General features: G+C 38.2%; 1 protein-coding gene across 2 annotated transcripts in view; it reads right to left on the bottom strand.

Annotated features, from left to right (window-relative positions):
• The window catches only part of rap1b (RAP1B, member of RAS oncogene family), a 55,911-nt gene that overhangs the window by 18,942 nt on the left and 23,786 nt on the right, over window positions 1–13,183 (bottom strand). For both annotated transcript variants that reach the window (XM_077234296.1, XM_077234295.1), the window contains exon 2: window positions 2,088–2,167. In XM_077234296.1, coding sequence (XP_077090411.1) covers window positions 2,088–2,144 — 57 coding nt within the window. In that variant the 5' untranslated portion in view covers window positions 2,145–2,167. The remainder of the gene's footprint in view (window positions 1–2,087; window positions 2,168–13,183) is intronic.

Genomic DNA, 13,183 nt, shown 5'->3' with positions numbered 1-13,183 from the left:
TTGTAGTCCATACAGCTTCATTACAGGACACCAAGCTGACCCCACATAGTAATGATCTGATTTTACAGACCTGGCTCTTTCCCGTTGTCTGCATGGAGCAGGACAGGAGCTTAATGTCAATGCATTTACAACATGATTAACTCTGCATGGCCCATTTCATCCAGACCCATCCATAGTGCTCCAATTAGAGTTAATGGACAATAAAAGTCTATGTGCTTTACGCTGAAAGAGGTCTGCGCCGAGAGGGAAGTGGATGGAGGTGGATGGTTCTCACACCCTGTGGCACACATACAGGCAATGGGCTCTTTGTTGGGCCCCGAGGTGAGTGGGTCGGGCCATTGTGGCTGCTCTCCAATTGGTGAGCCATTTGAGTTCACTGGGATGGAACAAACTAGGTCAAAGTGGTGTCAGCGGGACGTTCGGTATTACATGCGGAGTACTAGCATGCTAACGAGCTAAGGCAGCAAACGGTGACCTTAATGATAAGAGATAATTCATGAGGAAACATGCTCTGTTTTTAAACAGCAGGGTAAATGTGGAAATTTAAGCCTAATTCTCGGCTAGCAGCAGAAATTTTCCACAGGGTTTTGTCGTTCTGACCCATTGAATTTCTGAAGAAGAGCTGCCGAACTATTTGTGGTTTCACAATGCTATTCTGACATATATTATGCTGACTGAATAGAAAATGGCAATGGACTGAGGCGCAGTCATTTCGCTGTTTCCGTGACTCAGCTATGTGATGTTTGAGTGGCTCAGATAGGGCATCGCAACCAACCAGAGGCCAGTTTAGTTCTCACAACCTTTGACGACCTGATTGGAGACAGATGTTCTCCAGGGATGCTGGACAGAAAAGAACACCAGCTCTTTCAGATGAGGAAACTAATTCTTCTACAGTTAGATGATATATGTTTTTTTCCCTAATATACAATGTAATTTGTTTTATATGGGTAGGGAGGCTCGAGAAGCCATAAAAGGAAAGAAAATTCATAAGGATTAAAAGGGATGTCGAAAGTCGTTCCAAACCTACAGTGGCCTTAAGTGATTTGGTTTCTGTAGAATACAAAGGAAGATATTTTGAAAAACAGTTTTTGTCCATACCGTAAAAGTAAACGGGGTAAAACATCATATTTTATGTTCCACAGTACAAATAAGATCGTACAGGCTTGGAATGACATGGGAGTGAATTAATGATCACAGAACTGTCCTTTTTGCGTGAACTATTCTTTGAACATCTCAACCAATGACAAATACAATGATATACAGTTAGACTGAATTAGGGCTGTCAGAATATCTGATTTTCACTATCATTTCATTACTATGGCTAAAAGAATTCATGAAAATGATACTGTCACAATATCTATAAATAAATTATGCTATCAGGACATTCGTCTTTAATTATCTTTTTTGTGTGTGTGAGTGTGTGGGTCTGTGATTTAACTTTTTTGGCCAATGAATCACACTCAAAATATGAGTTAGAAATAAATATGAAGGGACAGTTTGTAACCATAACCAATACAAAAGCATACAAAAAGGACTTACTATTGAACTGCACTTCATACAGTCTTTTTTATGGAGTACAAGAGTCCAACACTGGTGTATCGTGGTGAGCAAACTTTGAGTGACAGAGTGTCTCGCTTTTACTCGTTATATTCACTGACATGATTTCATGTGGCAGTAGTATAGCTACACATTGCATCATCGACTTTTTTCCATTTTATGACAAGTGGCAACAAGCATAAAGTTGCAGTACTACCGCCTACTACTATGTTAGAGTGTCAACAAGATACTGGCACAGTATTAATATGTAGCTTTAACACAATATCAATATTTCATTTTTAAATAACATGGTTATTGTCAATATTGGTATATTGTGACAGCCCTAGAATCAATTTCTTGATTTTGAGATCCTTGTTGAGTTGTTGAATTATGATGGAAGAAACTTAGCATTCACCACATATAATTCTTATGGTCTAGATTAGGGCCAGGTTGTAAGATGCCACGAACAAACATGAACATTTTATGTACAGAAGAAAAGAGCATTAAGAGAGATAAAGAAAGGAAGCAGGAAAGGTTGGCGCTCCACTTACCAGCGCAGACTTGCCGACACCTCCTGATCCAAGGACTACTAACTTGTATTCACGCATTGTGCAGTGTGTCCGTTAACTACCTGAGGAAGAAACGAGACAAAAAAAGATGGTAACTATCCATTTCGTCAGTCAGAATTTCCTACAAGTAGCTAAGTTAATGAAAGCTTATTCAGTTGGACTTTCTTTTCAACTTTTTAACACAAAAAGTTCATGAAAAGGACATCAATGGATAACCTGAAGCTGAGAGCCGTAGTCAATCAACCAACAAAATAGATTTAGTTCTGTTGTCAGCCCTCAAGTTCAGAGCCATCAGAAGTCCTCCAGCGTGAAATTGCTATAAAGCCAAGTATCTAATCTGAACTGCACCTTCAAGACTCCTGCCCACTCATTAAGTAAGACTATAATGTAAAGTTTCCTTTGACATCACAATTATTATGCATCAACTCCCGCTTTTGCATTTATAACACCTCAAAGAGATTGTCAATCATCTGACACATAAGGGTGCACACTGCCCATGAAGGTGTTTGGTTTGAGGTCGAAAAGTTGTGCATTCATGCCATTTCCTTCTTCACAGGAAGACAGGGGAACAAGAGAAGTGTGGTCGGGTTGACAGATCTCAGATAAATTACACACATCGTTCACACACACACACACACGCACACGCACGCGCACGCACATGCACACACACAGCTCTACACCCTGTCTCTTGAGTCTTTCTGTCTCTCTCACTCCTCAGCCATCTCATGCAACACTTCGAGTAATAAAAATGACTTACAGACATAGTATACAAATGTGCGGTAGCTTGGGTCACAAAAACACTTTACGTACTCAAAAGCATTTATGAATGCGTGGTGGTCAATGCACAGCAAATGTGCAAAAACTTAATGTGAACTCGTATTGTTGTGGTGGTAACAAACCTAAGAGTAAGCCAACAATTCATTGGTTTATTCCCCCCAAAAGTATAAAGACTAAGGCACTATCAAAACAGTGATTATTTGACAGAGATGGGGGACTCGAGTCACATGACTTGACTTGAGTCAGACTCGAGTCGCAAATTTAAGGACTTGAGACTTGCTGGACTAAATTTAAAAAATGACTCGACTTGACTTTGACTTGAGATCCAATGACTTGAGACTTGACTTGACTTGAACTGTATGACTCGATATAGGCCTACATTTATCATCGCAACATCAATTGATGAACAAAATGAAAGGAACGGAACCATTGACGCCAGTCATCAGATTCTGCGCGATTGCGTGACACTGCACACGCCCAGAAAAAACATACATCGCGGTGAGCGCGCTAAATACAAAAACATCTCCCAGCATCGTTTCTTTTTGGATATAAACACTAGAAATTGACTGTATTCATACAAGAAGACTTGCTGTACGCATAATAAATGGCGAGGGATATCGGACGACCATCACAACCTCGAACAGTCGAACTTCATTCACCACGTCTAAAAGTAAGCTATGGCTTGTTTAACCTGTTTGTTATAGTTAATTTGACTATCTTTAAATCGAGAATATTGGTTAAAACAGCATGCCTCTTTATACACAATTATGTTTTCAAATGTAGCTTAATGATGTCAATATTCAAATGATAATTAATAATGTCATTTGTTTTGTATAACATTTGCCACATTTCTTTTTAAATCATGCTTTAAAGCCAAATATGTCGTTCTTTCCAATGACAAAAAAAAAACATAGAAAACTGTTAATGTTTTGTCGTGTTTTATGTTTCTCTTAAAGCAGGGTTAGATGTTATCAGGGGTTACATCTATTAGATGTTATCAAAATGCCAGCAGAATTAATATTGCACCCAAAATTCAAAATGTGGTGGAAAAAAGTGCCCTAGTATGAGATATTTTCATAATTATAACATGATATTTTAAAAATATTTCCAGAATATTGACGCGATTGCAAATGTGCTAATGATTTTATAAAACAGTTCAGTAAACAAAGAGTGAATATTGTGATGTGACATTTAGACATAGCCTAATATTCCAAATATTTTCTGTTTTTGCTCGATTTCTCCAATGACAATAGTTCCAAACAAGCCACAGAAAGAGTTATGGGTATTTGTGATTCAGTTATCTAGTTGCTTAGTTCCAGAACGAATCTGCCGTTTTGAACATAAGTTAAATGGATGGCCGTTTCTCAATATGCGTTCTTGTCTGTACTTGTGTTCTTGTGGACTTGTGAAACGTCATCAGTCGCTGCCCAAGTACTGTCTCAATACACAAGTTTGCATTTTGGCAAGAACGGTTAAAAATCCCGGAAGTGTTCTTGACGCCCATTTTACCGAGGATGCATCGGTTGGTAACTTGTGTGAACTTGACGGCAGAAATATCCCAGCATTCATTTCGGCATTCAAGGAAGGAGCGGTGAGCAGAAAGGCAGAACAACAGTAAGTCGTTTTTCTACAATTTCGTATGCTATTTCATCACTAAATTCACTTCTGAGAGCATTTGATACGAGAAATCTACTGTGTAGATTTCAAATATTGCCATTTTTACGAAAATTTATGGCGAATCGAAAATATGCTCAAACGTTTTCGGTAGTGAAGAATCTCCATAAGCGCACGCGGGTGTAGCTAGCGAGCCAACCGGCCAGTAATGCTAAAAACCTGGCTGTTATCATCAATAATTCTTGTTATGTTTGCGTACTGAAGACGGCGCTGTGCGGGGGTATTGCGCAATACCAGCAAGAACACATCGCCTCAAACTGTCAGCAGCGTTCTGTGTGCTCGTCACCTTGTAAGTTTATTCTTCCAAGAACAACTAGCAAGAGCGTTCTCCCCAAGAACACAAGTCCGTTCTTTGCATTCTTGGTTTTGAGAAACGGCCAATGCTTCTATGACTCGTACATTAATACGGTAATTTGGCGCCACCTATTGGCGGTTTTAACTTCATAATTAAAAATATATAACTTGTATTAAGGGGATGCCAGTTTTAAGAATGCCTTGGGTCGCATAGGAATTATACTTGAATTGTGAATTGTTTAATACCTTTTAATGGTCTTCTGCAATGTTTGAGGCATATTTATTTTTTCATGCTTTAATGTTGGCCTAATTTCAGTTACATTTAGATTTTTTTGGTAGTAACCACTCAGCTATATGTGGAAATGCATATATTAAAAAAAATGTTGCAAATAAAACCATAGTCCACAACTTCTGTAGTTTTAAATTATTTTAATATATAAATTCAGTGAAATCGTCAAACATTTGTATGACTTGCCAGTGACTTGTGACCCAAGCTACAACTTGACTTGACTTGCTTGACATAAGGCAGTGACTTGACTTGACTTGACTTTATAAAAAATTTACTTGGACTTGCTTGAGACTCGAAGGTTAAGACTTGAGACTTGCTTGTGACTTGCACATGTGTGACTTACTCCCACCTCTGTTATTTGAAACAACCAATGGCATCGTTTTGTGTTATGTGTGGCCAACCAATGGCAGATGGTTTAGAAATTTGTTTGAAAACAGTCCTTATTTTGCAATTTCGCAATAGCGCAACTTGTGGCAACCTTGAGTTTTGAGTCTGACACATTTCAGAAACCAACAACTTACAAAACGAGCTTGCATTTTTTGAGTCTTGACCCCAGCTGGACACATTTCTTAGGGGGCGTTTACTCATGCACCCAAAAAACAGTCAAACTCAGCTGATTTAAAGAAAATGCAGAGGTCAGGGAACACATTTATAAAAGGTGAGGTGCTTAAAAACAATGTGAAACACATGGCAAGAGTCAAACATGTCCGCCTGAATGTGTATGGCTGTGCCAGCTGTACTGTGTGGGGGAAAAAAATAATCCACTGGACAAGTGCATTTCAAACTCCATCTGGCTACCTGTTTTTGACCCTCTCAGTAAGATTCTTGACTCAAATATTAAGACACACAAGTGTAAGTATGAAAATAAGTGTAAAAATGCATGTGATACTGACGCGGTTTCAGTTGTCGGATGACTAGTCAACAACTATGACCCCATCCACAGTTCATATGCTTGAACCATAAATATATGTGAAAAATACTAACAATATCCCTCATTCCACCCAAGCTTGAGAGCACAGAGCAGACTAAGAGTGGAATGAGTTTACAGGCAAAAACAGGAGGCACATACCAGATCCAACACGCTGGGTTTTAGTGGGCATGACTGCTGAATCTGGAGCCAGACTGACTGTGAGACCACACTCAGATAGAAGAGATTACCACTTACATCTAATGCAATAGACACAAGAGCATCTGAGACGGAGAACAGTCCCATTCCACTGCACTCCCTTCTCAGCAACAGATCAGTGCCAGCAGCTCCGTGCTGAAGAACAAATCCTCCGCTGTCATCTAATGCTCTGCTTTCCATTTACATTGGCAAAGGGAATGGGAGACGGAGCAGGAGGGAGAGAAGAATTGGTGGAAATGTGAGGCTGATAGAATAAGTCGCTCTATCAATATGGGAATACGGCGTTTAAATGAAAAACATCTTTTAAACTGATGTATCGTTTTATTCGTCAGTCTGGAGTGCATTCAGCACAGATATGCAAACGCAAATAAAAAAGCAAATGCAACCTCCAGAGACCTAATTCTTCGTCACATGTGGTTCATACAATAATAGTGACTACACAAGCTGGTGGCTGAAAAAAGATCAACAAAGCCCAGAAAAACAGCGGTTGTTTGGGTCAAACTAACTGCTTCTATATAGATCTTGACACCAGAGTGAATTTGTCTATTTGGAACAGAAATACATATTTCGTAAGGGAAAAGTCTGATTAGATCTTCAAATATGCATTCCACATATGCTTTTGGTTGTCAATGAAGCCCTCAGGCACCAGGGATTTACAGGCTTACATCACAGAAGCAGGGGAATCTGGGTTTGTGGGAAGGAGAGATCGCTGTGAAATCATCTTTATTGCAGCATTCAGGGCCATTCTGGATTGGTAATAAGTGTGAGGGATTGAACGTGTGTGTCTGCAGAATCTTTTTTAATTATAAACCCACAATATACATATATATATTTAGATCCAAGATAGCTTTCTTGCAGCTGGTAATCTTCGATATTAAACAAGAAGTTTGAAGGAAAAATATTCTTTAGTGCAAGTCTACATCCTTTTTGGTCCCCTATCATTTGCCAGGTGATAAAAAAATAAATTCTTGCAGCTGGTACTCTTCGATATTAAACAAGAAATTTGCAGGACAAATATCCAGTCTGACACTCCAGTCCAGTAGGTGGCAGTTATCTGCAATTATTTTCTGGTCATTTTAATAGCTGTTAGCAAAGTACATTTCTGCCAGCTAGTCGACTGGTGTAAGAGTGTCAAATGGCCAACAGGAGAGCTATAGTGGCCACCATGATTTTACTGTAAAATTGCTGAAATGCTGGGTTGTTTTTACCAAAACAGACCAGAATATTTGGAAAATCATTAGCGAGCTGTGTGGAACTTTTTCTGTGATACTCTTGGGTGCATTATTGACACATACTTGAATGTGGGTAAGTTTAATAAAAAAGCAACATTTTGAACAAAAAGCTGAGAAAATAGTGTTAAAAAAAAGAAAAGACTACAACGTGCATAAAAAATGGTTTTATCGGTTGTTTCTGCTCCTTTTTTGCCTGTTTTGAGATTCTGTACTCTTTCAGAAGATGCATAATAGCGTCCCCTACCACATAACAGTGAAAACACGGAAAGCCAGAAAATTCCGTCAATGCGGGGAAGCGTTGAGTCATAAAAGAGGGAAAATTCTGTCAATGGCGGAGAAAGAGTTAAGTGTTAAATCGAGTCTAAATGTGCTGATATTGTACTGAATTTGCTTTATTTTGTGATCTGCTGAAGAAAACAAGTCATATGAGTTTGGAACGACATGAAAGGCTAAAGGCCCATTCACACCAAGGACCAGAACGCTAACGATAACTATAAAGTTACTAAAACTAAAAAACGCTCTCCAACTATAACGACAACAGAGGAATGATATACTTGGATCACTTTCAGCATAACCTTTTCCAGCTAATAAACAATGAAAACATTGACAGCCAATCAGAATCCACCCGATTTAAAGAGCAACAGACATCAAAACTGCAGTGCACACTTAGAATAAACAGAACATTATTGTCCGTTGGTGTGTACGCCAATATGATTATCATTATAGAACATTTGAAATCGTTTTGTGTAAACGGGCCTTTAATCAATACGGAATTTCCATTTTTGGGTAAGCAATTCTTTTAACACCTCAAGTAAAAATAATGAGCACAGAAGCAGTCATGAGCAGATAAGCAGGATGAACTTAATGATCTGGCTTTATTCAAACGATCTTTACCTGGTGCAAGTACTTTCTAAATGAGAACTTCAGCTTGAGTCATGATTGTAATTCGCAGAAACAGCAGTGATGTTGTATCAGTGTATCAAACAGACACCGAGCTGCTGAAGCCTGTGGTTGGTGCAACAATGATTATGGGAGTTTGGGTTGTGTAGATGAGCAGCTCTCGATGGTCATATTTAAGCAAGAGTGGTGACACACATGACAGGGTGGATTATGACAGGAAATAGTACTTGATTTCTCATACCATCCCCTTTGACACACCACACCTCTTCTGAGCTATAAAGTCAAGCGATGAAAAGTTCAGCTCAAAATATCTCAGAGCCACCCAGCACTGTGTAAGCTGACTCAAGAGGAAAACAGGGCTTGAGCAAATGAGTGACTTACTTGACCCACGACTAGACTAAACTCATCCTGACCTCTGACTATGATTTGTTTTATTAGAAGGCCGTAGATGAATCCTAAAGCTGTTCCGATGGGAATCTCCACAAAATTTTAGTTTCCTAACACGAAGAAGCTCTCTAACACGTCTCCTCTACACCTTGTTGAAAAATTAACAGGCGCATTGATCTGCATAAGCCATTGTGGCAGTGAACTGATCTCTCTCCTACAGTGCTTCCTCTCTAGTAATTAACCAAGAAAGATCCCATGACGCTGTGTAAGAGGATTTTCGCAGTAATGAAGGAACCAAAACAGAGAGAGCAAACGCTTCAGATCTTCCTCTCAATGATGACTAAGGTCTGGAGTTTTAGCATGCTAATGACCTTAGATACACTTTTGGAAACAAAAAACTTTAAAAAGGAAAAATACTTCCTAAATAAACTTAATATCTTTATTCACATATAAAAATTACAATATTATACTTAGAAGAACAATAGAAGTGTCCTTTTAGACTATAGGTAAACAAGAAAATACATGTAAAAATGAGCGTATGCAAGCGTGGAAGCCATATGTAAATGTTTATCTATGTGGTTTGACAGCCTTTATATGTGTGACAAAAACCACATTTACGCCCAAGTTAGAATGCTTAGAATGGCCACACACACACACAAACACACTTTAAGCTGAGGAGATAAAGTGTTAGGTAGACACAATATAAAATATATAATGTTATCAGTGCGATATAAAACACAATTCTTGTATATACTTAAAAGACAAAAAACATTTTTGTTACATATATACACATATATATATATATATATATATATAAACAATATATTCATTTGATAATGCTGTTTGATGTAATTTTCAGCAAATCTCCTTAATATTCCTTTTTTTATACTGTACATCATAATCTTATGATGCCCGAATTAACTTTAAGCATATAAAAAACAATTGATTTTAGTTTTTAAATGTTTATTTTTAATTTTGAACAAATAGAGTATCCTTTTTGTATTGGCCATTTATCAAATTACGACCGTAATATGAAAATAATAATGGGTTTACCAGTAACATGAATCTCTGATTTAAGAGCTGAGCCAACCAGATTGACCTCTCAGTGATTGGCTGCTGCAAGGTGTATTTTGCCTCTCAATTTCAAGAAGTAAATCAATTGTTTACTTTTTGACAGCCTCACCACCTGCTTCACTCCGCTGTGAATACCACAATCCTCTGGGCAAGCCTACCACTCGGCTTTCATGGACAATGAATAGAAAATACCTGCTCAGTGAACCTGCAAGTTAAGGGTACGAAACTAACTGAAGAGCTTTTGACAAGAAAAACAAAAATTACATCAATGCCATGGCTTAAAATGACTTCTAACAGGTTATTTCTGACACATTTATTAGAAAAATGTCGGGACTTTTTTTCTCTAAAATATTTTCTTTCTTTCAGATTTTGACTTTTCAGCACTTGACGGAAACAGAGAAATCAGAATCAGAACAGAAGTTAGTGCTCACAAAGGCTTCAAAACAGGGCACCTGGCATCCACACTCAAACCGAGCAATCTCATAAGCAAGAGCCCTAAATGAGGAAGAGAGAGATGAACAATCTTTCCACCCAGGTTTTGGCAAAGCATTCTTCTGTCTGACTGTACTACACACACAGCGACAGTGGAGGAAGAGCAGCACTCGGGCCAATGGCTGAACCTCAGGTTGTCCTCAGAAAAGGTCAAGAGGGTGTCAGAGACTCAGTGAAAGTGATTCTGTGGTGAGTGGATTCTGTATCTAAGACCCTCAAACATGGTGTTGAGCTACTTAAAGGGTAAGTTCGGCATTTTACAAGTAAAGCCCTGTTTTAAGATCGTTTCTGATGAAATCGAACGGTTAAGATTAAAATTTGGACACATGCTGCTGTCCCGAGAATTTTAGGTTTTTTTGTTAGCACCCCCCCACCTATACAATGGTTTCATAGGTGCACTGGAACAATCATTCATATAAACGCATTAAACTTTAGTTTACAAAGACGTGAAACTGGTCTGTGGTGTTCACTGATAAGCTCGCGCAAAAATCGCTGCAAAAGATGCTTTCCAACAGGATTTATCGTAGTTTTTGGAAGAATGTCCAGTTGTGAGGCGTTGGAAAAATAGGTCCACAGTTTTACAACGAATGGTAAAACACCTGTTGGAAAGCATCTTTTGCAGCGATTTTTGTGTGAGCATATCAGTGAGCATATCAGTTTCATGTCTTTGTAAACTAAAGTTTAATGCGTTTATATGAATGATTGTTCCAGTGCACCTATGAAACCATTGTATAGGTGGGGGGGGGACGGGGGGGGGGGGGGGGTGCTAACACAAAAATTTAAAATTCTCGGGACTCCAGCATGTGTCCAAATTTTAATCTTAACCATTCGATTTAATCAGAAACTATCTTAAAACAGGGCTTTACTTGTAAAACGCCGAACTTACCCTTTAAAGCCATTAAAAGGGTTTTAAGGACAAGCATAGCCTTCTATCTAGATTCACACACAGCTTGATAAAGAAAAAAAAACACACTAACATACATGAAATCTGACATGTAATTGATGTCTCAAAATGTGGGTCAACCAATCACACAAACCAAACTGTATTCTGAAGCGGTATTATGTATAAAATACTGCAAATAACCAATATTATGATTATGGCATATGCAGCTACAGTAACTAATAACCTAAAAGTACTGGAACCCAAGAGGATGGTCATCTAGAGAAGTAATTTTATTAATTGAGTCCAATTAGCATTGCCAAGCAGAGCATTCAGATCTAATCCACATCATAGGGCACAATACAGAGTATGCAGATAATATCTCTCCAATGCTTTGTTTATGACCTACAAAGTATATGCTAGCAATGCATCTTACTTCATCTCAGATCTTTTGCAAAAAAAGCCATTTTGGTTTAAGACCTTATATGCTGTTACAGGTGTAGTAAAGTAAAAGGCCTGTTAAATCAAGCACAGAAGGATAAGGAAAACGGCTCACGGAACGAATCAACAGTCTTGCTCTGAACTTGCAGGTCGGCCGTCAGGGCAATATTCTAATCGCTAGAGACTGTGCTGGAAAGGGCTGTATCAGCGTTACAACATGCTGCTGTTAGCCTTCTTCTAACGCTGGCGCACAAACCTACTGGCAACAGAACACAAGAGGTTTATAAACCAGAGCACAGTCTTTCTGAAAGGACTTGAGTGCACAACAGGAAAAAAATATTTGTTAAATGGAAGAAAAGGGTGCTCTCTTGGTTTTAGGAGATTCCTGATTGGGTATTGTGGCCATTACAGATGTTCTTAAAAGGAATAGTTTATAAAAAAAAGAAAAGAAAAAAAGAGAAAATTAAAATTTTCATTATTGACTCACCCTCATGTTGTTACAAACCTGTATGCGGTCATATTTTCCATGGAAAACAAGAAAAGTGCTATTAGGAAAATAATGATAAAAATAATAATGTCTTAATATTTTTAAATACAATTTTTGCACCTTTACATAGATTTTGTTCCATTCCATGCATAGTGATCAGAGACTGTCAAGGTTGGGGGGGAAACTATAAAAAAAGCACCACAAACGTAATCCTTACAACCCGTACGTTTAAAAAAAAAAAGGGTGCAAAGCAAATGTGAGGAACAAACAAAAATGCAATAACATTAAAATTCTGGCCAAGATAGATGAGCTGGTAATTATTTTCATGTTATAGCCAATAACCGATAAATGGTCAACTATACTACTTTGTCTGACTAAATTAATAATATAACGATTTAGGAATCTCTGTATCAATGTACAGCATAAATCAAATTTGGTTTTTAATTATTAGTCTTTTCAAAGATTAAGTTTAAGTCAGCATTATGTAACAATAGAGGAAATGAGCATGACAATAATTGATATTGTAGAGATGTGGTCACTATGAATGGATATTAAATTATTTTAAAAAATATATACTTTCAAAAAACAACATCATCATATGTGTTTGGCAACTACATAAATAAATGATTTTTATTTTTGGGTGAACTATCCCTTTAAGAAGAACCTTTCACATGACGATCCACATGATCACATTCGTTCAGGCGTTCAATATAAAGTCACAAGATAAATGCAATGCAACATAAAGAAGACAGCAAATGCTCATTCCTGTAAGAAGTGCAAAGGTCATTGAGTTCATGGAGCAGATTACAATCCGAAAAAGGACTAATCGACACTGGAAATAGAGAAGAACGAGTTTATCGCCACTTGGAAGATGGTGGCATCTTTCACCCGGAGGCAGGCTTAGGTGTAAACACAAACTGACAGGCTATAGACACCGGGAGTCAGCGAGAATGAGATCTTTCCACCGCTGCGAGCAGGAGACAGTAAGCGTCATATCCAGAGTAAACAGCAGCGATGGCTGTGAA

This window comes from Siphateles boraxobius, unplaced genomic scaffold, assembly GCF_051911475.1.
Source record: "Siphateles boraxobius isolate OS27281-9 unplaced genomic scaffold, OSU_SipBor_1 19, whole genome shotgun sequence".
NCBI lineage: Eukaryota > Metazoa > Chordata > Actinopteri > Cypriniformes > Leuciscidae > Siphateles > Siphateles boraxobius.
This window is presented reverse-complemented; position numbering and strand designations above follow the sequence as displayed.